This window comes from Neopsephotus bourkii, unplaced genomic scaffold (genome assembly GCF_033783945.1).
Source record: "Neopsephotus bourkii isolate Nb327-2 ecotype Australia unplaced genomic scaffold, CSIRO-AGI_Nbou_v1 NB_838, whole genome shotgun sequence".
In the NCBI taxonomy this organism is placed as follows: Eukaryota; Metazoa; Chordata; class Aves; order Psittaciformes; family Psittacidae; genus Neopsephotus; species Neopsephotus bourkii.
Window position 1 is genome coordinate 597699 of NW_026901334.1, and position 24458 is coordinate 622156.

The 24458-nt window shown below is 62.8% G+C and overlaps 3 protein-coding genes across 5 annotated transcripts; 1 reads left to right on the plus strand and 2 right to left on the minus strand.

Moving 5' to 3' along the window:
* The first annotated feature begins 6930 nt into the window (after nucleotides 1-6930).
* Nucleotides 6931-13409, plus strand: TNFAIP8L1 (TNF alpha induced protein 8 like 1). Of its 3 annotated transcripts, none has more exons than XM_061355828.1 (2): nucleotides 6931-7132; nucleotides 12502-13409. In XM_061355828.1, exon 2 carries the CDS (start codon nucleotides 12504-12506, stop codon nucleotides 13062-13064), a length of 561 nt encoding a protein of 186 aa, XP_061211812.1. In that variant the 5' UTR covers nucleotides 6931-7132; nucleotides 12502-12503; the 3' UTR covers nucleotides 13065-13409. The 3 variants fall into 3 exon arrangements, with proteins under 3 accessions (XP_061211812.1, XP_061211813.1, XP_061211811.1); XM_061355829.1 differs by lacking the exon at nucleotides 6931-7132 and adding an exon at nucleotides 8688-8857; XM_061355827.1 differs by lacking the exon at nucleotides 6931-7132 and adding an exon at nucleotides 12020-12259.
* A 2197-nt stretch (nucleotides 13410-15606) lies between these two features.
* On the minus strand, nucleotides 15607-19281 carry MYDGF (myeloid derived growth factor). Its single transcript, XM_061355831.1, has 6 exons — nucleotides 19108-19281; nucleotides 18361-18411; nucleotides 17005-17066; nucleotides 16695-16776; nucleotides 16053-16125; nucleotides 15607-15756 (listed from the first exon to the last, which is right to left on the minus strand). The coding sequence occupies exons 1-6, from the start codon at nucleotides 19261-19263 to the stop codon at nucleotides 15677-15679; spliced, it is 504 nt and encodes a 167-aa protein (XP_061211815.1). The 5' UTR covers nucleotides 19264-19281; the 3' UTR covers nucleotides 15607-15676.
* Nucleotides 19282-19825: 544 nt separating this feature from the next.
* On the minus strand, nucleotides 19826-24076 carry LOC133213535 (procathepsin L-like). Its single transcript, XM_061355817.1, has 8 exons — nucleotides 23560-24076; nucleotides 22287-22407; nucleotides 22078-22200; nucleotides 21463-21612; nucleotides 21019-21243; nucleotides 20776-20944; nucleotides 20540-20654; nucleotides 19826-19941 (listed from the first exon to the last, which is right to left on the minus strand). The coding sequence occupies exons 2-8, from the start codon at nucleotides 22401-22403 to the stop codon at nucleotides 19842-19844; spliced, it is 999 nt and encodes a 332-aa protein (XP_061211801.1). The 5' UTR covers nucleotides 22404-22407; nucleotides 23560-24076; the 3' UTR covers nucleotides 19826-19841.
* Between the last annotated feature and the right edge of the window lie 382 nt (nucleotides 24077-24458).

The following is a 24458-nucleotide window of genomic DNA, read 5'->3' on the forward strand; positions in this document are numbered from 1 at the left end:
GGAACTGGAGCGCTGAAGATCAAGAGGAAAATGATCAAAGGCGGGATGTGGGTGAGCGCTGGCAACCCCGTCACCCTGGAGACGGGAAGCAAATATTTGGGCTAATAGCGCTCCCGGGGAGCGGGACCAGGCGCTTCCCATTGTCAGGTGACAATAGCGATGGGCAGCCACCGCGGTGGCCCGGCTTCATTAGACATGGCTGGTGCAGGGGGGAATTTGGGATATGGGCAGGTTCGTTATGGGAATTGGCCATCAGCCAGTGCTGGGTGCTTGGCAGAGGGATGCTCAGCTGGAGGGATGCTCTGGCAGATGGATGCTCAGCCGGAGGGATACTTGGCCAGAGGGATGCTCAGCTGGTGGGATGCTCATCCAGAGGGATGCTGGCGGTGGCAGGGTGAACAAGGTGGCCCCAGGGCTGATGCTCTCCCACCATCACACCACAGCGCAGGCCACACCACCAGCGGTACCCCCACCTCCTGCAGCGGGTGGCTCTGTCACATCCCGGAGCTCAGCCTTTCCCCCCACAGCCTCCCTCCTGCCTCCCCGGGAGGGAAACTGAGGCCCAGACCCCTCCTGCCTGGGGTCACCCTGCTGGGGTGACAACGTGGCCCTGGGGCCACCCATGTGCCAGCACCCACCTGGGTCCGTCAGCACTGGGCGAGGTGGGGTGGGCACAGCACGGGGTGGTGCAGGCTCCTTGGGGGACAGGAGGGAGGTAACGGCTTCAATAGAAGTGTAAAGAATAACATTGATACTAAAATTATTGATATTAATATTATTGTGCTTATTAATAGATGTGCATTTTGTAGTTATAGGATTATCATAGTGTGCTTACATTTATTTTCCAGCCTTTATTGTAATAAGGCTGATGCTGGTGGCAGTAATAATAATAATGATGCTGATCCCTGAGCTGGCAAAGGGCCCTCGGCTGGTGCCGGGCGCAGAGCCGAGCCCAGGGCTCGGTACCTGCGGTGCCGCCGGTCCCAGGGCACGGTGGGATTGGAGTGACAGGGAGGAAAATCAATGTGAATGAATGAGGTCACCTGCCTCATAAATAATTCATCCCAAGCGGTGTTAATGCTCCGCTCGGCGGCGGAAGGTGGAGGAGCTGCGGCGGGGCTGGGGCTGGGGCTGGGTGCTGGGTGCTGGTAACTGGTGCTGGTACAACACAGCCACGCAGGATGGGGCGCAGCGCCAGCAAGGCTCGGGGTGCTGGTAACACCCCGTCCTGGGGTGTGTGTGTGTGCTGTGTCCTGGTGCTGCTCCCGATGCCACGGCACAGCCGGAGCCATGGCAGTACCATGGGGGATGATGGCAAGAGGAGCCGGATCCTTCCCGCATGGCAGGACCTGATGCGCTGGAAGAAGCCACGAGGTCTCCTAACAGCCCCCCCCTTCCCCATGGCACAACCCCCGTGTGGGGCCATCCCTGACGGGCCCGAGGTGACCCCGGCACCCGGCTGCTGCCACAGCTGCCCGGGCACATGGCAGCGCTGGCAAAGGGGCTTTTGTCGGCCGGGCCCGGCAGGCAGGTGCTGGAGGTGCAGCGGGAAGCGCAGGGATTACAGCGGGGAGAAAGCGCTGCAGTGTGAGGCCAGCAAATGGTTTAATTCCCTTTAACTCCCCGGCTGCAGCTGGGGCCAGCATCCCCCTCCATGCACACAGGGCTCTTCCCAGCCTCTTCCCTCCTTGGAGCTGCTATGGAGGAAGGTGAGGGAAGGAGCCCGGCAGCACCGAAACGTTGCAAAAGAACATCTTGAAGCCATTCTGCCATCTGTTGTGCTTACAGCGCAATTAAGCAGGCAGCAGCCGTGCCAGGCAAGGAGCATCCTGCCTGCAACGTCACCCCCGTGCCAGGCCTCGGAATAACCCTGCGGGGAGGGAGGGGGGGGGTTTGGGTGCTGGGATCCCCCCTGGCAGACCCTGGCTGGGGACATGGGGCTCAGGAAGCTGCCTGAAGGAGCCAGCGTGATGCTGGGGCTTGGTTGGTTGGAGCTCGGATGGATGGATGGATGGATAAATGGATGGATGGATGGATGGATGGATGGATGGATGGATGGATGGATGGATGGAGAGATATACTGATGAATGGGTGGGTGGATGGATGGATGGATGGATCTCGGCTCCCCCGACTCACCAAGCTGGGTGCCAGTTGCAGAGACACCAGTGCTCCAGGATATGCGGGGCTCATGAGGCTTCAGAGCAGCTTCCAGTGTCTGAAGGGGGCTACAAGGATGCTGGAGAGGGGCTCTTCAATAGGACAAGTGGGGATGGGTTCAAACTGAAACAGGGGAAGTTCAGGTTAGAGATAAGGCAGAAGCTCTTCCCTGTGAGGGTGCTGAGGAGCTGGCACAGGGTGCCCAGAGAAGCTGTGGCTGCCCCATCCCTGGCAGTGCTCAAGGCCAGGTTGGACACAGGGGCTTGGAGCAAGCTGCTCCAGTGGAAGGGGTCCCTGCCCTGGCAGGGTTGGAACTGGAGAAGCTTTAAGGTCCCTTCATCCCAAACCACTCTGGGATTCTGCGATTTTGGGGAGCAGGAGCGGGATGGCAGCGGCACCCCAATGGAGGGTGCTTCACATCAAGCGCTGCAGCACCCCAAAACCTCTCCCCCTGCCAGCATTAGGATCTGCGGCCATTTGGTCACTGCCATGGGTGACACCACCGCGGGAAGCTGCCACAGACAGGGCTTGGTGCTGGGCTGAGACCTTCCCAACTCGTGTCACGAGCCCCGAGCCCCTGGTGCCATCCCACCAGGACCCAAGGCAGCGTTCCAAGGGGGCTTCACCTCCGGAGCTACGGCTGCTGCCGGCTCGAGGCTCGTCACCGCTTCCCTCAGCTGCTGCCGGCAGTAGCTTTCCTGGTAACGTTGGTTCATCCCCTTGATCCTGACAGGAAGCGGGAGGCGAGGGAAGCATCCCCTGGGAATCGCCGCCACACGCGCCCGGCTTTCATTAGGGATGGAAAATCTCGGCCGGGGGCCGCGCGGGGCCGGCGCTGGGAGGGATCAGCACCAGCACGGAACCACCCGCTCCGAAACGGGGGGCGAACCGCTCCCGTGCTGGTGATGCCACGAGGCCGGCACCGCGAGGAGGGGGCTGGGGAGCAGAAGGGGGGTGGAGGTGTGGGATGCAGTCACCTCCTCTGATTAAACCTGGGATTTATCAGCTCCATCCGTTTGGAGGTGGGATCGCAGCTCCCGCGGCCGCGGTGCGCTCCTGGCTCCATCAGCATTGACCACCGGCTCCCACCCCGGCCAGGATTAAACCGTCAGCTTCTCCCGCTAATTAATAATCCACTTGATTAGGAATTACCAGTCAATATGTCACCAGCACAAGGACAGCAGCTGGGGACACTGCTCCACGGGGCCAGCCCCTTCCTCGCTGAGCTCCGTGTGCTGCAGCCCCATCACTTTGTGCTTAACCTACATTTGCTTTTGTCCTGGCTGGAGCATGCCCGGGGCTCCGTGCTCAGCTCAGCACAGCGTGGGTCGGTGTGGCTCAGCATCCCACCCAGCACTGCGGTCCCTCTGAGCATCAGAAGCAAAGGGATTCAATCCCAGTGTTCCCCCGCTGCATGGTGATGGGTGATGTTGGGGTGCAGCTCACACCCGCCCTGCTGCACCCGCAGGGACACTCACCACCTTTTCCCTCCCACGACCCTAAAAGATGCCAACGAGTCCCCTCAGTGTCACCCCTGGGGCCTGGGTCCCTCTTTAAGCCCCATCCCTGGGGGGCTGCACCCTCCCCTTGCACAGCACAAGCCCTTTGGGGGGGAGTCACAGGGACCCTGCCAGCCTAGGAAGGGGCTCCCCTGGCTGCACACCCCTGGGAAAGGACCCGTGGGATTGGGATACAGCTGTAACGACCGGTGCTGAGGGCTAATTATCACTAATTATCACTCCCAAGGGCTATCATCCCCCTGCCAGCGGTGGCTGCTGACACGGGTGCCACCAGGGTGCTTGCGGCACTGCTGAGCTCTGCCTATTTTTATCTCCTTGATGAAGTTGCTTGGGTCGCTTCCATCCCCAGCAGCTTTAACAGCCCCGGATGGGCTCTGCTGGTGCAGCCCCGGCTTTGTGCAGCGAGGACGGAGCAAGCGAGGCAGCGCCTGCTGCAAAGTCCCCTCCGGAGGCGGCTGGAGCTGGATGCGAGGTTGTGGTGAGGAGAAAACGCATCCGTGGGGACAAGGGATGCGCATTCCCGTGGTGGTTTCCCTCCCCTGGGATGAGGAGGGGATGAGCCTCACCCCTGTCCCAGCATCATCCACCCCAGGATGCAGGCACTGGATGGTCCTGCCCCAGCTACAGCCTTTCCCCATGGCCTTAGGACAGCTCCAGCCGCCCTTTGGATGCTGCAACCCAAAGCATCACCTCCTCACTCCCTTTCCTTCCATCCGACACCAGCTGAATACCCCGGTGCACCTCCGGTATAACCGAATGCCGGGGGAGCATTCCCTGCTCACGGCTCTGCTCTGGAGCCGGGATGAGGTTTTCCAGCTCGGTTGCAGCGGGGCAGGTTGGTGCTGGGGAAGGGGCCGAGGCAGCGCAGCCGGTGCCGGTAACGCGGCAAGAAGGGGCCATTGTGGTGAGGCACAGCTGCACGGGCGCCGGGAGCAGCGGGGATGCCAAATGCCGGTGACGGGAATGGCTTGGGGGATTCACCACCCCCCGGTGACAATACGGGCTTTATGGGGAGCACCGCTGCCACGTCCCAGGAGCTGCTGGGGTCCAGCGGGTGCCCTGATGGGGCCATGTGAGTCCTGTCCTGTGTCCCCATCGCTTTCCCATCCCATGACCCCCGTTCCTGCTCTGTCCCGTGTCCCCCTGCACAGCCCCACTCAGCAAAGCAGGGGGTGGTGCTGGGTGCTCCAAGGACCCGCTCCCTGGGGAACTTGGGCTGCTCTGGAGGCCGATGGAGACGGGTGCTGGAAGCGGTGACAGTGACCCTGGGCATGAAGGGAGGACAGAAGCGGCTCCGTGCCCTTCCCAGCGCTCCTCTGTGACCCGGCGGCAGCGGCTCCTGTTTCTGTTGCAGAGCCCTGGTGAATTATTCAGGATCTGCCTCTCTGAGGATGCTCCCCCTCGGCTGGAGCGGAGCCCCCTGCCCCGGCCGTGGATGGGGATATGGATGCGCCGGCCGCTGAGGTGGGATGAGCAGTGGGAGAGGGAGCGGGAGGAGATGTGAAACCTCCCTGAGCGTGGGGTGATGCTCAGCGTGCGGGAGAGGAGCCTCTGCAAAGCACCATTTCATTGCATTGAAAGGAGAGGAGGAGGGAAGGGGGAGAGGCAGCACATGAGCTGGCCCAGATCCTGTTTCTGCTCTTTTTCATTCTGTTTCCGTGCAGTGCCAGCTCCTATTCCCACTGATCCGTGATGCCTGCTCCATCCACACTGGCACGGGTGCGGCTTCGCTGAGATGAGCCCCGATGTGGCCCCCAGTCGCTGCTGGGACCCCACGAGGGTTCGGGATCCAGCTCTGGGGCTCAGAGTGAGGTGGAGAACTGAGCGACGCAGGGACCATCCCTGAGATGCTTCTCAGAGGCAGGAGGTGGGGGGTTGTGTGCTGGGCGCACTGGGGAGCACTGGGGAGCAGGGTGCACCCCACATGCCCACCCCAGCCTGCCACCCCTCACAGCACCTTCAGCAATGGGCTGAGCGGGGTGAGCACAGCAGGGATGCCACAGCAAAGGGGACAGGGATGGGGCTGCAGAACAGAACAGGAGTGGGGACATGGGACAGGACAGAAATGGGGCTGCAGAACAAGGCAGCAATGGGGACCCGTGACAGAGCAGGAATGGGAACACAGGATGAAGAAATAATGGGAACACAAGGCCAGCAATGGGGATGCCGAACCAGGCAGTGATGGGGAACACTGGGGACATGGCCCCATTCTGCTGGGGCTCCCCCAGCTCCATCCACCACCTCTCCCTGCTCCGTCCCCATTTCCTCAGCCCACAGGCCCCTGCTGTGCTGTTCCTGGCTCATGGCTTGTGTCCCATGGCTGCGAGCGGCCACCAGGCACAGATGAGCTGTGGAGGGTGATTTATGCCGGGCAGGTTGATGCTGCAACTGTCTGGGAGGGCAGCAGCAGCTGCTCCAGCACAACGGGGGCAGCGGGAGGGGGGGCTCGGGGCAGGACATGTCCTGGGGGTGTCGTGGAGGGGGTGATGGAGCTGAAGGGGAATGGGGAGGATGGGGGGGGCTGAGGTCGGCTTCAAAGCCACTGCGTGAGACCAAGATTCAAGCCAAGGCTCCGGCTCACCCAGACTTTAATCCGCTCTAAATCCCACCTTTAATCTGTTTAATGCCACCTTCGGGAACTGGGATCCCGAGCGGTGGCTCCTTCCCACCGAGCCGGGAGGAGGAGGAGGTGGAGGAAGAGGAGAGGAGGAGGTGGAAGGAAGAGGAGGATGCTCCCAATGCTGGGAAGGGGCTGCACGGCTCGGCGGGACCGCGGGGCTTGGGGGTCCCCAGCACAGGCCGCGGCTCCCCGGTTGCTGCTTCCGGACCTGGAAACTCCTGCACCCGCCTCGGCGGGCGGGCAGCGGGGGAGTCCCGGTGAGAACCGGCCCTGCGCCCCCCGCGGGGCTCCGGCTACCCCCCCCCCCCCCATGACACTGCCCCGGCCGAGCGGAGGGGATGCCCGCTCCCGGTTTGCACTGGCCGTGGAGGGTGGCTCAGCCCGGTTTACCCGAGCCCTCCTCAGCACCCGGCCCGCACCCCTTGGCTCCGTACAGACCCGTGCCCGCTCCACGCCGCCATAACGGCACCGGGCACCGGTCCCCGCACGCCGGGACCCTCGGGACCACGGTCCCTCTCCCGCTCCGGGGGACCCCCGCCGGACGTTCCTATTGGCTGCTTTGTAGCAAGCCCCGCGCTGCCATTGGCTGGCACCGCCCGTAGGCTCCGCCCCCCCACCCCGCCGCCACCGCCCCTCCGGGCCCCGCTCGGGACCTCGCAGCGGCCGCGGGCGGGAGGCCCGGACCCGGCACCGGCACCGGGGGCACCGGGGGCAGCGAGAGGCACCGGGGGCAGCGACCCGCCCCGCCCCGTTCCGCCCCGTTCCGCCCCGTCCACACCGGGGGCACCGGAGCAGCCCCGGTCCCGGCGCCGCGCTCCCCCGAGGCAGGCAGCAGGTAAGGGCCGGCCGGGCTCTGCTGCCCGCGGGTGCAGCGCTGCCGGGATCGGGCCCTCCCCCCGTTCCCCCCGGTCCCCGCGGGGGTGGCGGTGCGCGGTACCTGCCCGGTTCGTGCTTCTCGCCCCGGTACCGGTTTGCATCTGGAGGCTGAACGCATCCTTCCCGGGTACCCGCCGTGCCCCCTCCCTCCCTCCGGGTACCGAAGGTCTGGGGAGCCCCGAGGGGCGGGAGCTGCCGGGTGGGCAGAGCCGGGGGTGTCCCCAGGATCCCTTGACCGTGCCTCAGTTTTCCCGGTAAGGGGACATCACCCCCAAAACCCGTGGGGAAACCGAGGGGGGGCTTGAGACGCCACTGGGTCCGGTGGGTTACGGCTGATGGGAGCTCGGAGAAGGCGGCGGAGTCCCCCCTGGGGTCATCTCTGGAGCCCCTGTGTGAGGGCAAGGATGGGGACCCCCTGGCATCACCCTGGCCTTCCTCTGCACCCAGCCACTGGCTATGCCCGGGGCTCTAAGGGATGAAACTCCTCCATTCCCTTTGGTGAGGCCGGATCCTGCCTGGAGCAACAGAGTTGGATCTGTTCCCACCAGCCAAAGCTTTATCAGCTCCGGAGCAGGGAAGGAGTTGGGCCATAAACATTCTTTGCCAATCCCAAACCCAGATTGTCCCGTGGAGCTTTTTTTCCCTCCTGGAGCTGCTTTGTCCTCGCTGATGCCGGGGCAGGAAGCATGTGATGCACCCAGGCCCTCACCACGGGACGGATGGATGGGCAGACGGGCGGTTTGGCCTCTTCCCCCCCTCCCCATCCTCTGTTTTCCACTTCCCCATCAGCCTCCGTCTGCTCCGAGTGAAGGAGAAAGGAAGTTGCTGCCGGAGAGGGCGGCTTGATGGCAGCTCGATAAAGAAAAGGAGGAAATGGAAGGCGACACAGATGCTCCAAAATAACCCCCCCTTCCTCCTCACCCTCCTCTTCCCCACCCTGCAGCTGCCTCCCTCCAGGGCACAGTAATCCCAGAGGGATTCCTTGGTATGGCACCAGATCAGCTCCCCCATCCTGAATCAGCATTGGGGGTATCACCCCCACCCAATGATGGAGCACCCGCAGTCAGTGCCCCTCAGTGCCAGGATCCCATTCCCACGCGGTGCCGATAAACGGGAAGCGCCGTTGGGATTTACCACCCACGCCCGGGGTTGGAGCCCCCCTGGATGCAGCGCCCGGCTCCTTGCACAGACACGTTGGAGCTGCCTGGGCAGATCGACATTCCCAGGCATTGGTGCAAAGGAGGAACCAGAACCCTTCTGTTCCTTCCTGCGGGTGCCTGCACTGGGGCTGCTTTCCCGGGCACCTGCAGGAAGAACACAATGGGATTGGGGCGTTCAGATCCCAGGGATGGTGAGGATGATGATGGGGATGTGGCCAAGTGCTTGGTGTGAGCACTTGGAGCGCGGTGCAGCGTGTGGTGCCCGGCTGAGGCAATGCCAGCGCTTCCAGAGCATCCCCATCCCCTGCTCCAGGGAGCCGTGCTGGCCGTGCCAAGACAGGAGTTCTCCTCAGGCGAGGTGTTTACTCAGTGGCTTCCTCCCTGGCCTCACCCCGCTGGGCACACACGCGCCGGACCCGGCGCCTTTTGGTGCTGTTTGCACCCATGGCAACGTGCGAGTGCCGGTGGTTGCGAGAGGCGGTGTTTGTCCTTCCTCTTCCTCCTCCTCTGCTGCCCCAGCGAGGGTAAAGGGGGCTCTGGAAGCTGGGGAGGCTCAGGGATGGGGAGGGATGGGTGGCTGGGATCTCCGGTTACATCCCTGCGCTCTGAGCCGGCTCCTGTAATCCAGCCCAGTGCGGGGATTAATTAATGAAGAGGGGTTGGAGGTGCAGGGAGCTGGTGGAAAGCGATGCCAGGGGATGGAGAGCGGAGCAGCGGGATCACATCCATCACACGGGCGTGCGGCCAAGGACTGGGAGGCACCGGGGATGCTGGGGTGCGGAGCAGGGGTGATTTCCAGAGCAGTGTGCATGGGATGTGAAGGGAAACCATGAAATGTTTACTCTGGCTGGGAGGAAACTTGCAGCAGGTTAATATGGCCCTGGTGAGGAGGAAGAGGAGGAGGAGGAGGAGGCAGAGGTGCCTCTGCTCTCAGATGGAGCTTTGTGGATCCCTCCCCTTGCTCCGTGCCCATAAATTATTGAAGTGCTTTTGCTTCCCTGCATGAGATATTGAGCCCGGTGCTGAGTGAGATGGGGAGGTTCGGAGGGGAAAGGGGGCTGGGGCTGGTCAGGGGTGAGGGGTCTTTGGGGCAGGTAGGAATCGCCCTGGGACTGGCAGGGTGATGGGGTCTCGTTCTCCCCCCTGCAGCCAGGAGCTTTCACTGATGCTCTATAGGAGAGGGCCTCACTCTGCTCATGGCTGTGCCCTCACTGGTGCAGGAGATGGTTTCTGGGCTCTCCCCATTTAGGCGGGGGCCGAGGCTGCAGCCGGGTGTTGGATGCGATGCTCGTGGCTGTCCCCAGGGGACCGCATGCCTGTGTCACTGCATCCCCACTCACCCGGGCTGTGCACTCCCGGGGCTGCAACCTCCCCATCGAAACCTGCCGAATGGGTGGAAACCCCCCCAGAAAAGGGCTGTGACTCCCCAGAGGCACCGCTGGGACCGCAGCTCTTCCGGAGCGGAGAGCAGCGCCCGGCCGCTTGGGTTGGGAGAAGAAGCTGGGTTTTGAGGGCGTTTTCGTTAAAAAGAAGAAGAGGGGGGGGAGGAAACAAACGGGCCCTGAGCAGGGCTGGGGAGCTGAGCAGCAGGAAGGAAACCGAGCGGTTTATTTCGGTCTCGAGCCTGCTCCGTGGGGCAAAGCTTTGGCTCTTCCGTGCGCCGGGAGCAGCCCCTGGGCGAACAATGGGGCCGCGGGGCCCTTCCCGCCAGGGAAACAGCGCGTTCCGGTGACAGCTCCTGCGCGCTGCTGAGTCAGCAGGGCCCGGTGGGGCTCACGGTGCGGGGCTCTCGGTGCCGGGCTCACGGTGCCGGGCTCTCGGTGCCGGGCTCACGGTGCGGGGCTCACGGTGCCGGTGCCCAGCGGGACCGGACCTGCCGGGAGGTGAGCGGGGCTTTCCTTGGGCTTTGCAGGAGCGACCTCAGAGCAGCGCCGCGGGGTGCTGGGACGGGGCAGGATGCGCTTGGGGGGCCCGAGGAGAGCCCTCGACACCGCTTCGTGCCTGGGTTTGCCACCACAAGTGAGGACTGGGTCCCTGCGGGAGGGGCTGTGGGCACCCAGCTCTTGTTCAGCGCTGGGAGCGGAGGCTGCTCTGTTATTGCAGGCGCTGATTGGGAGCCGTGGGCGTGCGGGGCAGAAGGAGCTGGGGCTTCCTATTCTGTGAGGGCTCCGTAGGTGGGATCCGCGCTCCCTTTGTGGCTGCAGCCGCTCGGCAGAGCTCAGGTGCGGGAATTCCTGTTTATCAAGGCATTGTTCCCAGTGGGGAGCACAGGGCACCCACAACCGCTGCGAGATGCAAGGGAAGGGACCTCCATGGTGCCAACACCTTGGCACAGCCATGGTGCTTCTGGAAGAGGCTCCCTGCTGCGGGCAGAGCCGGTCCCCCATAGAGCCAAAGGGAGCAGGGATGGAGCCCATCCTGCCCGTCCCTCCAGGCTCGGCTCCAGCAGCATCTCCTGCATGGAGCCATTGGCATTAAGTGATCCCGGGAGCTGCTTTGTCATTTGTGCCTCAGGAGCCGGAGCTCGAGGCTCACGCTGGCAGCAGTCGATGTTTTCCCATGGAAGGAAGCACTCACAAACGTCAGTGTTGTTCCTCAGGGCTGTAAATAACGCTGCAGGCGGCAGCTCCGTTACTGCGTGCTCAGCTCATGCCCTCACGGAGCGTTGGCCTCAGGGAGCCGGTGGCTGGGAGATGCTCAGGAAGCGGGGACTCAGTTTTGCACCATCACCCATGCACCATCACCCGTGCTCCATCACCCTTGCTCCATCACCTTGCACCATTGCCTGTGCTCCATCACCCTTGCACCATCACCCGTGCTCCATCACCCTTGCACCATCACCCATGCACCATCACCCGTGCTCCATCACCCTTGCACCATCACCCTTGCTCCATCAGCTGTGCTCCATCACCTGTGCTCCATCACCTTTGCACCATCACCTGTGCTCCATCACCCATGCACCATCACCTGTGCTCCATCACCTTGCACCATCACCCTTGCACCATCACCCATGCACCATCACCCATGCACCATCACCCATGCACCATCACCCATGCACAGTTCCCCTTGCACAGCGGCTGCAGTGAGGTGGACCCATGGCCAGAGCCACATATCCAAGCCCCGCTGGGGTCTGCTCCCATGCTCCGCATTGGTAGGAGCAGGATTGAGGATCCCTGGAGGGGGCTCAGCCAAGGGGGGCCCAGCGCTGCTCATGCTGGGGACAGACTCAGAATAACCCACTGGGGCTGCAGACAAGGGGCTCTCCACACCCACGGCCAATTTATCCCCATCCATTGTCACACCAGCAGCATCCTTGAGCTTCAGTGCCTCCTCTCCCCTCCCTGGTGATGTATTTATAGCCCGATCCCATCCCCTCCCGCTGTCTCTGTGCCAGGCTGACCGTGCCACGTGCAGGCTCTTGCATAAGCAGCCCCCATCCCTGCCCATCGTCCTGGCGTGGGAGCTGCGTGTTCTCACGCTGTTCTTGCCTCCCCGTGATTTGTGGCTCTGTGATTTCCTGGGCCGGGGATGCAGCTCCAGGGTCGGTGGCTTTTGATTCATTCACAGCAATCTGAAAGCCATGAACGGCTGGAGCTGGCCCCGCCGGGCTGAGGTTTGTGGCTGCTTCCATTATTCACCTCCATGGAGCACTCGGGAGGAAGCAGAACGAGTCCGGGCTCCAGCACCATGGGTGGACCAGGGCAAGGGCCTCGGCCCATGCTGGTGGGTGCTGCAAACCGGCCGTGCCCTGGCTGCGGGTGACTCAACCTGCACCTGGGGCGTCCCGAGCTCACCCTGCAGGAAATGAGTCAGGTTTCAGGAAGACAAAAAGGGTGAAGTGATGGGGCAAGAGCCCTTCCTGCACCCGGAGCGGGCGGCGCCGGGCAGGACCGGGACGGGGATGGAGGGTCACAGGCGATGCTCAGGTAGGGAGACCTCACTTGCGGCTGGCACTGCCCACAGCACTGCAGCTTCCCCCCGGGGTTTGGGGCAGGAGGGTGGGAGCCCCCTGTAACTCATCCAGCTCAGCTCCTGCCTTGCCCCCGGGAGCTCTTTGTCCTGCTGTTGGCTGGAGATGCTCTTTCTCCTCCCAAAAGGCTGAGGTGGGGGGAGAAGAGACGGGGGCTGATGCAGGACATGAACCGTGTGTGTGCCTCTTCCCCTGCAGAGATGGACACCTTCAGCACCAAGAACCTGGCCCTGCAGGCCCAGAAGAAGCTCTTGAGCAAGATGGCTACCAAGACCATAGCCAACGTCTTCATTGACGACACCAGCAGCGAGATCCTGGATGAGCTCTACCGGGCCACCAAGGAGTACACCCGCAACCGCAAAGAGGCGCAGAAGATCATCAAAAACCTCATCAAGATCGTGATGAAGTTGGGCGTTCTCTACCGCAACGGGCAGTTCAGCGCCGAGGAGCTGCTGCTCATGGAGCGCTTCCGCAAGAAGGTCCACACCTTGGCCATGACGGCCGTCAGCTTCCACCAGATAGACTTCACCTTCGACCGCAGGGTCATGTCGGGTGTGCTCACCGAGTGCCGGGACCTGCTGCACCAGGCTGTCAACGGGCACCTCACCGCCAAGTCCCACTCCCGCATCAACCACGTCTTCAATCACTTTGCGGACTACGAGTTCCTCTCGGCTCTCTATGGGCCCTCGGAGCCCTACCGCACCCACCTGCAGAGGATCTGCGAAGGGGTTAACAAGATGCTGGAAGAGGACAACATATGAAGGTGGCCGAGGCAGGGCGAGCGCCTGCTTTGAGCGGCACCGGGCTCGGTGTCCTCTTCTCTGCAGCGCAGCCCCATTTGCTCCTTGTTTCTCCACCGAACTGAACCTCTGGACTGTGTCTAACCCGTGCCCAGGGTCTGCAAACCCCTCCCTGTGCTGGGCTGAGCCCTTCCCAGGTGGCCTCTGGGCTCCTGCTGTACACTTTGGTTTCCTTTGTCCACTAAGTGCTCTTAGCTCCGGCTCCAAGGAACCGGGCTCCTCCCCTTGATCTCTGTTGTAACTGTTCTGGGGGAGACCCAGACCAAAGGCTCTTGGTGTGTGAGAGCTCTCGGGGGTCTCGGAGCGGGTGGGGGGGTGTTGGGATGGACACTGCTGAGGGCTGGGCAGCCCCATGGTTTCCTTCTGCAGCTCCATGCTGGGCTGGGGGCAAATCGTGGCCCACACTTGTGCTGCACAGGGTGGGGGGGAAGGCGTTTCTGCACCTTGCAGGGCTCTTCAAAGACAAGGCCTGGGGAGCAGAAGGATCCCACCCCATCTGTCCCGGGAGCAGGGAGGGAGCTGCTCCTTCCCTGCATCCCAGGTACATCCGAGGCACAATTCCCCCCCCAGCCTCCTGCGGTGGTACCACTGTGGCGGCTCCGGTGCCTTTGGTGGTGTCCAAAGCTCCCCCATGGATTCCATACATTTCACGTGTCCTCCGCTGAGTTCTGGCTGTGATTTTTAGGCGACTGTAGCCCTGATGAGTGATGGAAATAAACTCATCTTTAAATGGAGGTGGCTCCCTGTGACCTGGGCTTTGCGCTCTGCAGCCCCAGCACCGCTGCTGCCCAGGCTGCCCCTGCGCCCCGCAGCGGGAAGCAGCTTTGCAGGACTCAGGGATTCGGTGCAGGTGAGTTGGGCTCTCGGAGCATGAATGCACCAAGCGGAGCCTGCTCCCAGCACGCTGAGCTCGCCTCTGAACACGGGAAATTGCCCTTTTAGCAACCAGGACACGGCACAGACTCATCTGGCCTTATCTCCACAACCTCCTTGTGCCTCCTGTTCCATGGGATGTCTCCAGGCACAGGAGGATGCCAGCGCTGATGGGCAGAGCATTGTGCCTCCCATTCGCTGCTACCTTTCCACCACTGATCACTTCCAGCCTTTAAGATGAAATAAAAGGAATCCCCCCCATCTGTGTCGTTCCACAGGCCTGGCCCTGGCTGTCACAGCCAATGCAGGTGTGTGACACAGTGCGGGTGGGGGTAAAGCACCTTTAGGGGTGTGCATGGAGGAGAACACGACCGAGCTCCACCGAGGCGCTGGGCCCTGGGGAAGGGAAGGTGAAGTCGCCCTTTGGCCCACGGTGTTTGGGAGCAGACGTTCCTGGTCCTTTCCAGCTCGTGGCAGCTGCCAGGGATGCGCTGGAGAGGAGCCGGAGCTGGAAGCAGCTCCCGGAGCTGCCAGCGGATGCGGGGATCAGGCAGGGATGAACGGGGCTGATGGATGTGGCGGCTGCACTGACACAGGCTCTTCCCTGTTCTGCTCTCACAGTGCACGTCAGCATCAGCTGCAAGAGGCTCCTTAACTGCATGGAGCATCCCTGCGCAGATGAGCCCCGACCCCATCCCCAGGGTTCTGTACACCCCAGGACCACAGTTAACCCACCAGCGCCTGCCCTTTGCCTTCGCATGCAGGTCTCTCATCTGGAACTTCTCCCTCACACTCCATGGCAAACACCCATCTTGTTCCCAGAACTCAGAACGGAGTCAACTGGGGCCAGAGCTTGATGCTTTATTCTTTTATTGTATTTACACAGGGAAGGAATTCCACTTTCCCTCGCTGTTACTACTCGAGATAAGAAAAAGATCCCTTCCGTACGTAGAAAATAGTCCTGCAGTTGTACTGAGGCATGGAAGTGGTGCTCGGGTTGATTCCTGGGTTGTGTCAGAATAACCAGCTCTGCCTTCCCCATGTCCAGTTACCTCCCAACCCCTGCTCTGCACTAGGGCAGGGCAGGAACATCCCAGCACAGCCACACTCAACAAGGAGCCCGACAGCTTTGGCCAACTCTGTCCCTTCCTTCCCCCTCCCACCCAATTGGATTATTGGCACTCCTGGGGGAATGCTTGGACTTGGTGATCTTAAAGGTCTTTTCCAACCCGGTTGATTCTGATTCCTCCTGTCAGGCTTGCAGAGAGAGAAATCCTCTTTGCCTCTGAAGACTACAGAGTTAACAACTTCCCTTCAGCAAACCTTGGTTCAATCCAGCCACTTATCTTTCTGTGCTTCTCTTCCTAGCAAGGGAGATAAGGAGCCCTCGTCCGAGGGGAGCTTTACCATATTCAGCAGATCAGCCAAGCAGAAAGCGGGTGACAGAATGGCTGCCTGCAGATCAGGAGCCTCAGAGGAGGTTTCAGCTGCAAAGCACATTGTTACTCTGACACAAGGCAGAATGCATCCATCCTAACACCCCCAAGCCCCGCTTGTGTTGGACCCTAGCACATTTCAATACGGAAAACATCAAAAGGTTTGGCCAAGCCCCAAACCCAACCCCCTGCGGTTGAGCAGTGATCCTCTTTATCTGCCGTGCTCTTCCGACCAGAACACCCTGCCCAGCGCCGGCCCCGGGGTCACAGCTCCTCATGGGGTGTTCTCGCTACAATCATGAGCTTGGACAGTTCAAACCGGAACTTGCCTTCCCTGTGAGCCACTGGAAAGAGAGAAAACAAGGCCAGGATAAAGCAGATGGGAAGGCACGAACAAAACAGCCCTGCTGGGTCCTTTCCAGCACCATAAAGCCAGCAGGTCGGGCACTGCACTTCCTTCTTCCAACAGGGGCGTTGGGATAAACCCCTTCTTCCCCGTGGTAATTTAACACTTACACTGCACAACCCAGCCACGGATCCCCCTGCCTCCATAGCACACACTGTCACCTGCCTGCACGGAGCTGTACTGGTCCCCAGCTTCTCTCCCAGCCCCTTTCTCCCAGAGCTCCCAGTCACAGACCTGTTGTTTCGGTGACCTCAAACTCTTCCTGTTTTAAGGGGATGTCGCTTTGTCCACCCGCCGCAGCCTGAGACTGAAATGGGAAGGAAGGGGTTTAGGCAGTTGAGGCAATGCAAGAAGCTGCTCGGTTTAAAGGAAACAAAGCAACAGCACGTTCGGAAAGGGAATGAATTTGTTTTCATCATCGGGGTGACACGATGCCATCACAATGGAAACCTGATGGAAAATCTCTGGCTGGTTTTCCATTCCTCACTGAACCCCGAACTTGTGCCTCAAAGCCTCACCTCGGAAGGCTGGGAAACAGAAGACTGCCCCAGCCCCAGCCCCAGCCCCAGCCCCAGCAGAGGGGTTATTGACATTGCCCCATGGGGTTTGCTGAGGCAAACCAAGCCCCCCGTGCAGTGCAGCCTGGCAGGGGGGTGTCTGCGGAGCTGCAGCAGACCCAGGGTGTTGAGGGAGCAGCAACGCAGCGGTGCAGGAGGCTGTACCTGCAGCTGCTCTCCCGCTGCCACCGCTCGCTCATTAGGGACGTGAGGGGGGACGTTTTATTGCACAGATGTCTAATCAATGTTTTCCATGTCAAATTCATGTTTTATAGCAGCCTCCCACACGCCTGCTTCCAAGCCATCAGCTGGGACTTACGTAAGCCATGGCATACTCTATCTTGGCTCCCTTCACTTCGGCTTTAAACTGGGTAAAGAAGAGATAAGACTTCCCCTGGGGCCTGCAATGAGAAAGCAGTCTTTGACACGGGCAGAGGCTGGAGGTGCAGCTGAGCTCAGGGCCCACAGCTCCCTCCCTCCACAAGCACCTCTGGCTCTCTTGTAGCTCCATCTAATGAGGAGGGTGGAGCGGGGCCCACAGCACCCATGAACCACCCTGCAGAGGCAAACCCAGCCCCCCTGGCCCAGGCCCCAGCGGCCTCACTGTTGGTTGGGGTTGAGGAACACACCTCCAGACGGAGCAGGAGAAGAGCTGCTTGTCTTCACTGACTCCAACGTTCATCTGCCACTGCTGCAGGGGGGAAAGGTCCATACAGTCAGTGTGGGTAACCCTAACCCTAACCCTTGCACATCCCCCGTGCCCCAGAGAGCAGGCACCTCCCCTCCAGCTGTGGGCATGGCAGGTTTGAGCCATCCCACAATAGCACAAGGGAATACACAATGCTCCTGACAGCCCCTTCTGCTGCCTGTGGCACAAGGGTCCAAGCCCGGCTGCCATCCCCATCCCCAGTTCTGTTGGTGCAGCCACAGAAGGGAGTGAAAGCCTCATTTCTCCTTCTGCTCATACAAAGGGGCCTCACTGGAACAGGACTTGCAGAGGAGACAGCACAAAGTGCACCTGCACAGCACCTACTGCATCCGCATGGCACTGACTGCACCTGCACAGCACTGACTACATCTGCACAGCACCTACTGCACCTGCACAGCACTGACTGCATCTGCACAGCACCTACTGCATCCGCACATCACCTACTGCACCTGCACATCACCTACTGCACCTGCACAGCACTGACTACATCTGCACAGCACCTACTGCATCTGCACAGCACCTACTGCATCTGCACAGCACCTACTGCATCTGCACAGCACTGACTACATCTGCACAGCACCTACTGCATCTGCACATCACCTACTGCATCTGCACAGCACTGACTGCATCTGCACATCACCTACTGCATCTGCACATCACCTACTGCATCTGCACAGCACCTACTGCATCCACACGGCACCTACTGCATCTGCACATCACCTACTGCATCTGCACAGCACCTACTGCATCTGCACATCACCTACTGCATCTGCACAGCACCTACTGCATCCACACGGCACCTACTGCATCTGCACAGCACCTACTGCATCTGCGCATCGCCTACTGCACCTGCACAGCACCTACTGCATCCGCACAGCACCGACTGCACCTGGACTGCATCTGTACATCACCGACTGCATCTGCACGGCACTGACTGCACCTGCAGAGCACCCACAGCAGCAGGGCCACGAGCCGCAGGAAGCCGCCCACAGAACACAGAAGCGGCTCCTACGAGGTCCTTCCTGCCCAGCGCGGTCCGGGCAGGGCGCTCCCTGCTCTCCAGACGCACCCGGCCCGGGATTTGCCCAGGACCCCAAGCGCCGGGGCCGCAGGAGCGCGGCCGGAGGCACCGGGAGCAGGACGCGGCCAGGGCGCTGCTTCAGCGAGCGGAGAGCGCCGCTGCCCGCAGCCGCCCACGGCCACCAGGGGCAGCTCCCGGCTCGGCAGCCGCAGGGCCCGGGCGCAGGCGGAACCCGGGGAGGTTTCCCCATCTCACCTCGTTCGTTCCTCCCTGGGCCGAGTACGTGAAGGTGCAGGTGCGATCCTCCTGGAAGGGGAGCAGGACATGAGGCTCCATGGGCGACTGCAGCCATGGGACAAGGGGTGATGGGCTCAAGGCCTCCCCTTGGGCCACCGTCAGCCCCTGTGTGGCAATGAGGGGACATCGGGGGGCACCTCCGAGGGTGACCCCCAGGGGGTCAGCAGGGCCCCGTGGTGCTGGGGGACCAAGGACCCACAGCCCCTTCCCCATGGGGAGACTCCTTCCCATGGGAACCCTCCTTCTGCGGGACCCCCTTCCCGCCGGTGACCGCTCCACCCCTGCGGGGACCTTCCCCCTTTAGAAACCCCTTTCTCCTAGGGGTGGCCCTGTCCATTGCAGGCTCCATTCCCTGGAGACCTCCTCACCACAGGGGCTGTCCCACCCTGGGGACCCATTGCCTTGGGGACCCCCTTCTCCTTCGGGAGCCCGCTCTCCCTGGGCCCTCCCCTTTGCAGACCCCCCTCAGGAACCCCCCTCCCCATGGGGTCCCCCCTCCCCGGCCCCCATCACTGCGAGGCTTCCTCGCCCCTAGCAACAAGCCCCTTAGCAACCAGCACAGACCCCCCCCCCCCTCCGCCAGCTGGTCCCGCCCCCCCCTCGCTGCCAGCCAATCCCCGTGGCGGGGGCCGAGAGTGACGTGGCCCACCGCTAATCAGCACCCGGCGCGCCCGCGGCCTTCATCCCCGTTCCTCGGCAGCTCACCAGGCTCCGGGAGAAGGAGTGCACCCCCCCGCCGGGCCGCACATCGAACTCGGCCGCGCTCGGCTCCCCCGCGGCCCCCGCCGCCAGGCACAGCAGCGCGGCGGGCACCAGCGCGGCCCACAGCCCCCGGCCGCTCCTCCCGCTGGGCGCCGCCATCTTGGAAAGGAAGCCTGCGCTACGGCGGGCGGGAGGGGTCAGCGCGGGCAGCGGGCGCTGCGGCGGCCATCTTGGGTGCGGGCAGGAGGGTTAACCCTATGGGGGCCGCGGTGGGGACAGCGGGATGAGGAGCCGTGGGCATGGGGGGCAAGGAGCCGTGGGGGCAGAAGTCGGCCCCCAGACAGTGCCCCCGGGGCCCCTCTCAACCCAGCCAGGGCCCCGGGCGCTGGGTGCGTGGCACTAAATCCCCCCCATCATTGAGGACAGAAACAGCAGGATGGGGGCAGGCTCATTCATTTGTGCCGCGTCAGGCAGGGCATTAATAAAGGGCTGTTCCGAACAGAGATGTGGGGCCCGGCGGAGAACCTCCAGCCCGGGCCGTTGGGATGAGCTGGGAGGAGAAGGGGCCGCGGGGGGCAAGGACATGAACATGGAGGGAGCCATGGGGGAAGCAGCGCTCCCCGAGCCTCGCGTGCAGGACCCGGGGCGGCAGCTGAGCCGCCTTTAATGGCTTCTCGTGAGGCACAGAGCTGGGGCCGGGGGAAGGAGCCGGGGGGCCGCAGGAGCGACGGCCCCGCTCACGGCACCGGGAAGCTGGCCTGCTCCGCCACCCCGCACTGGTTGTGGGCGTCCTTCAGCAGGCGGATGTAGCCCTGCTCACCCCACAGCTCCGACCAGCTGCGGGAGAGGGAGAAAGCGCAGCCGTGAGTGCATCCATGAACACAGACATGAACACAACCATGAATGCATCCATGGGCACAGCCATGAACAAATCCATGGGCGCATCCATGAGTGCATCCATAAGCGCATCCATGGGTGCATCCATGGGCGCATCCATGGGCACATCTGTGAGCACATCCATGAACACATCCCTGAGCACATCCATGGGCACATCCCTGGGCACAGCCGTGTGCCTGTGCACAGAGAACCAGTCCTACCTGGGAGGACGAGGAGACAGGTACAGGGATGCTCCTGCCACACAGCCCCAGTGGGGCCAGGCGTGTGTGGGGGTGAAAGGGGCAGCAGGGTCACAGGATCCCAGCCTGGTTTGGGTTGAAGGGACCTTAAAGCTCCTCCAGTCCCAACCCCTGCCAGGGCAGGGACCCCTTCCACTGGAGCAGCTTGCTCCAAGCCCCTGTGTCCAACCTGGCCTTGAGCACTGCCAGGGATGGGGCAGCCACAGCTTCTCTGGGCACCCTGTGCCAGCGCCTCAGCACCCTCACAGAGAGCTCCTGCCTTGTCTCCAACCTGTTTATGGGACATCCCCAGCCCGTACCTGTTCTTTAAGATCCAGTAGCTCACGTTGCGCCCGCGGTCCTGGCTCGTGCCGTAGCCCACGGCCAACATCCCGTGGTTCACCCGCTGGCTGCAGAGCGCGCTGCTGAAGATGCCTGCGCAGAGCAGGGCTGGGCTGAGCCGGGGCTGGGGCCGGCCCTGATCCGGGTGGGGGATCCCCCCCCAGGGGCTCCATCGGGTCTCAGCACTCCCCTCCCTTCACCCCTGAGGCGATACCGGACTTGTAGAAGTGGAACTGGAAGCCGCTGGCGTCCACGGCCACCGACACGGGGCCCACGGTGGCCACGGCCTGCTCCAGCGCGGCCTCATCGCCCTGGGCCACCACGCGCAGGCCGGAGCAGGCGCCCGCCCTGTCCCGGGGGCTGTACCGGCAGGCGGCGGTGTCCTGGCGGGGGGCACGGGGTGAGCGCGGTGCCAGCCCCCCCGCTGTGCCCAGCGCCGGCCCTGCCGTGCCCTCACCGTGCCCGTGTAGGGGTAGACGCGCTCCGAGTTCAAGCCGCCGTTGTCGCGCACGTAGCGGAAGGCGCGGGTCATGTACCCGCCGCGGCAGCCGGCGTTGCCCAGCGCCCGGGAGCAGTCGATGAGGTTCTGCTCGCTCAGCACCACCGGCTTCCCCGTGCGGTTGAAGACGAGCCCCTCCAGGGCCCCCGTGGCGCTGAAGGCCCAGCAGGAGCCGCAGTGCCCCTGGGTGAGGTGGGGACAGCGGGGACGGTCACGGCATCGCCCCAAGACCCGCGGCAGAGGTGCTGTGACCCCCCCGTGCTGCTCTGCGGCTCCTCAGCGCCCACAAAGCGGCTGCGTGAGGGTGGGCAGAGGTTTCCTGGTGTCTGGGAGGGCGCTGCTGCCGGTTTCTGCTGCCCAGGCCCCGTCTCCCATCACAGCCCTCACCGCACCCCAGCCCACCTGGTTCTTCACCGCTCTCACGTAGCCCTTCACCCTCCAGTCCACCTCTACCGGGGCCTTCAGGGTCCTTGATGCCTGGAAGAGCAGCGCTGGCTCCTCCGGGCGTGCTGGGCTGAAGCCGTTCAGGAGCTGGTTAAACTCCTCCTCTGTCTGCAGGGAGAGCCTGGGTGATGCCAGGAGCAGCTCCACGGCTCCACCGGCCCCTGGGGAAGCACCTGCAGCTCCCAGCGCCCATCTCCAGCCCTGGCTGCATCAGGAGGTCCCAATCCCCATCCCCATCTCCAGCCCTGGCTGCATCAGGAGGTCCCAATCCCCATCTCCAGCCCTGGCTGCATCAGGAGGTCCCAATCCCCATCTCCAGCCCTGGCTGCATCAGGAGGTCCCGATCCCCATCTCCAGCCCTGGCTGCATCAGGAGGTCCCAATCCCCATCTCCAGCCCTGGCTGCATCAGGAGGTCCCAATCCCCATCTCCAGCCCTGGCTGCATCAGGAGGTCCCAATCCCCATCTCCAGCCCTGGCTGCATCAGGAGGTCCCAATCCCCATCTCCAGCCCCGTTGCCCTGGGGGGTGCAGGCCCCGGTGCAGGAGGTGTCCCCAGGGGGGGGCTGCGGTACCAGGTCCCCGTGGTGGTTCATGGCCAGGCGGAAGCCGTGCTGCCCCTGCGCCTGCTCCCAGTTGTGCTGCTGGATGCGGTGCAGGTTCTTCTCCCAGACCTCCCTGCGGATGGGCTCAGCCTCCTGCGTGGGGCAGCGGGATCAGAGCCAGCCCCCGGGAGCACGGGGACGTGGGATGGGGGCACTGGGGTGAGGGAAGCAGGGCCTACCCCTGGGTACTCCTTGCCATGGAGGCTCTTCCACCCTTCCCAGGCCTCGTCCAGGGCAGGATCCAGCGCCGTGGTGCAGCCCAGCAGGGCCAGCAGCAGCCCCAGTGGCACAGCCATGGTGCTGAACTGGGGGGAGTGGTGACAGCGGGGTCAGGGGGGGCCCAGGGCTGGGAGCAGGATGAGTCCTTCCCAGCCCAGCTTAGAGCTGAGGGTGAAGGCAGAGAAACGCAAGCAGAGGCAGAGGAAAGGCAGGCCTTGGCCTGTGCAGCCACGCTGCTGTCGTGATGGGAGCTCCAGGAACCAGGGGATGGTTTGGGTGGGAAGGGACCTCCAAAGCCCATCCAGGAGCCCTTTGGGTGGCACTGGGCTGTGCTCTGTAGGAACATGCAGCTTTGCAGGAGCGCAGGGCCTGGCTGGCAGGAGGCAGCGGATGCAGGGCAGGGGGAGCAGCAGGGATGGAGCGGGCCCAGCCCTCCCGTCCCCATCCCATCCGCTCCCCTGCACCACCGAGGAAGAGCCCAATGCAGGCAGAGCCGCAGCCGCTGGGCCGGGACGAAGCTGCCAGCAGCAAACTGCACCGAGCGTGGGGCTGGAAGCAGCGGGCAGGGGCTTGGTGCAGAGGTGGAGCCGCTGCACGGTCCCCAGTGGAGCCTCGCACGTGCCCCAGGATCCAGGATCCGTTTCCACCCTTGCTTCGTACCAGCAAGCACCCAGAGCCCTGCCCCGGCTCCAGTCACCACCAGCCCCCTCCACCGCAGCCCTTTGCCTTCCTCCCGCACCTCCCCAGTGGACCCTGGCATTCCAGAGCAAGTCAGTTCCTCCCTGCGAAGGGGAGGGAGATCAAATGCCTGAGCCCCCCCAGACACACGGGTTTCCACTGATGGGGGGTCCAAGAGCGAGAGCCATCGGCACCCCTTTATTCCACACGCTTTGGGAATGGAGATGCTGGGAGGTTTCCCTCTGAGCATCCTCCGGGGCAGGCAGTGGCTTCCCTGAGCGAATTCCATAGCTCGAGGAGTGGGGCTGCTGTTAAAGTAAGTCATCAGGAACATCTGTTCCCCCTCCGCATCCTCCACCTCTGAATGGAGCCCCAGATGCTGGGATGGGGTGGGAGAAAAGCCTCCCGCGCCCCTCTGGTCCCCAGTGCTAAGGAAGAGCCGGGCTTCCCGCTCCGGCCATTCCCACTGGCTCAGGAAATGAGCAGCGTCATGCTCCAGCTGCAAAGCCCCTGTGAGGATGAGATACCCCAAGCCCAGCTCCACACTCCCATTACCTTTCCCATAGGACACCTCCCACATCGTTTGTGTTTCAGCCCCCAACAGAGCTTGTTCCATATGGAAAAGCTCCAGCGCGCGGGAGGTGATTTTCCAGTTAACGCCTCTCAGGATCCTCAATCCCCCAAAGAAAACCGAGCTCTTCCTACAGCATCAACCAACCCCCGGCTGCAGAAGCGAGCTCGGAGGATCAAAGGAGCTGCCACGTTTGTCAACTCCTGCAGACGGGAGCTTTCTGACGGCGCGATGCAGACGGCTTGGGCAACGCTTGCTCTTTTGGGGCAGGAAGAAGCAGTTTAAATTAAGACTAGAAAGAAAGAAAGCTGCAAACTGAAGCTGCTTACCCCAGCCACGGCCCCAGCCAGCTCTAAAGAGACCAGGGAGAAAGGGAGCAGCTCCTCTGGCTCAGAGATGTGCAACTTCCGTCATTGCAGCCCCTTCCGACCTCAGGAGCTGCACATGGGGCTCCCCAGCGGGGCACAAGCTCAACCACAACGGTGGCAGGGCAGTGACGTGGGGACAGCCACCAACGGCTCCAGCTGAGCACACTTGGCACCCTCAGGGCACCGCAGGGTGCATCCATCACTGCCCGATCCCCACAGCAGAGAGGGGCGGCCAGGCCAGGGACAGGGAGCTTTGGGCTGCAGAGAGGATGAGCACGAGGCAGCTCCGTGCATGGCATCAGCTGCATCCCCCCAGGTCACTGCAGGTACCGGGGCTGGTGTCAGCTCAAGGGCGTGCAGCGCCGCAGCACAGCCCAGCATTCCCAACCCTCCACCTGCAGCTTCCATGGCCTGGATCCTGCTGCCCCCCAGGCACATCAGGGATTTACCAGTCCCTGCCCTGGAACCCAACAGAGCTCTGCTTTCCCCACAGACCCAGCTCTGCCTATGGGGAG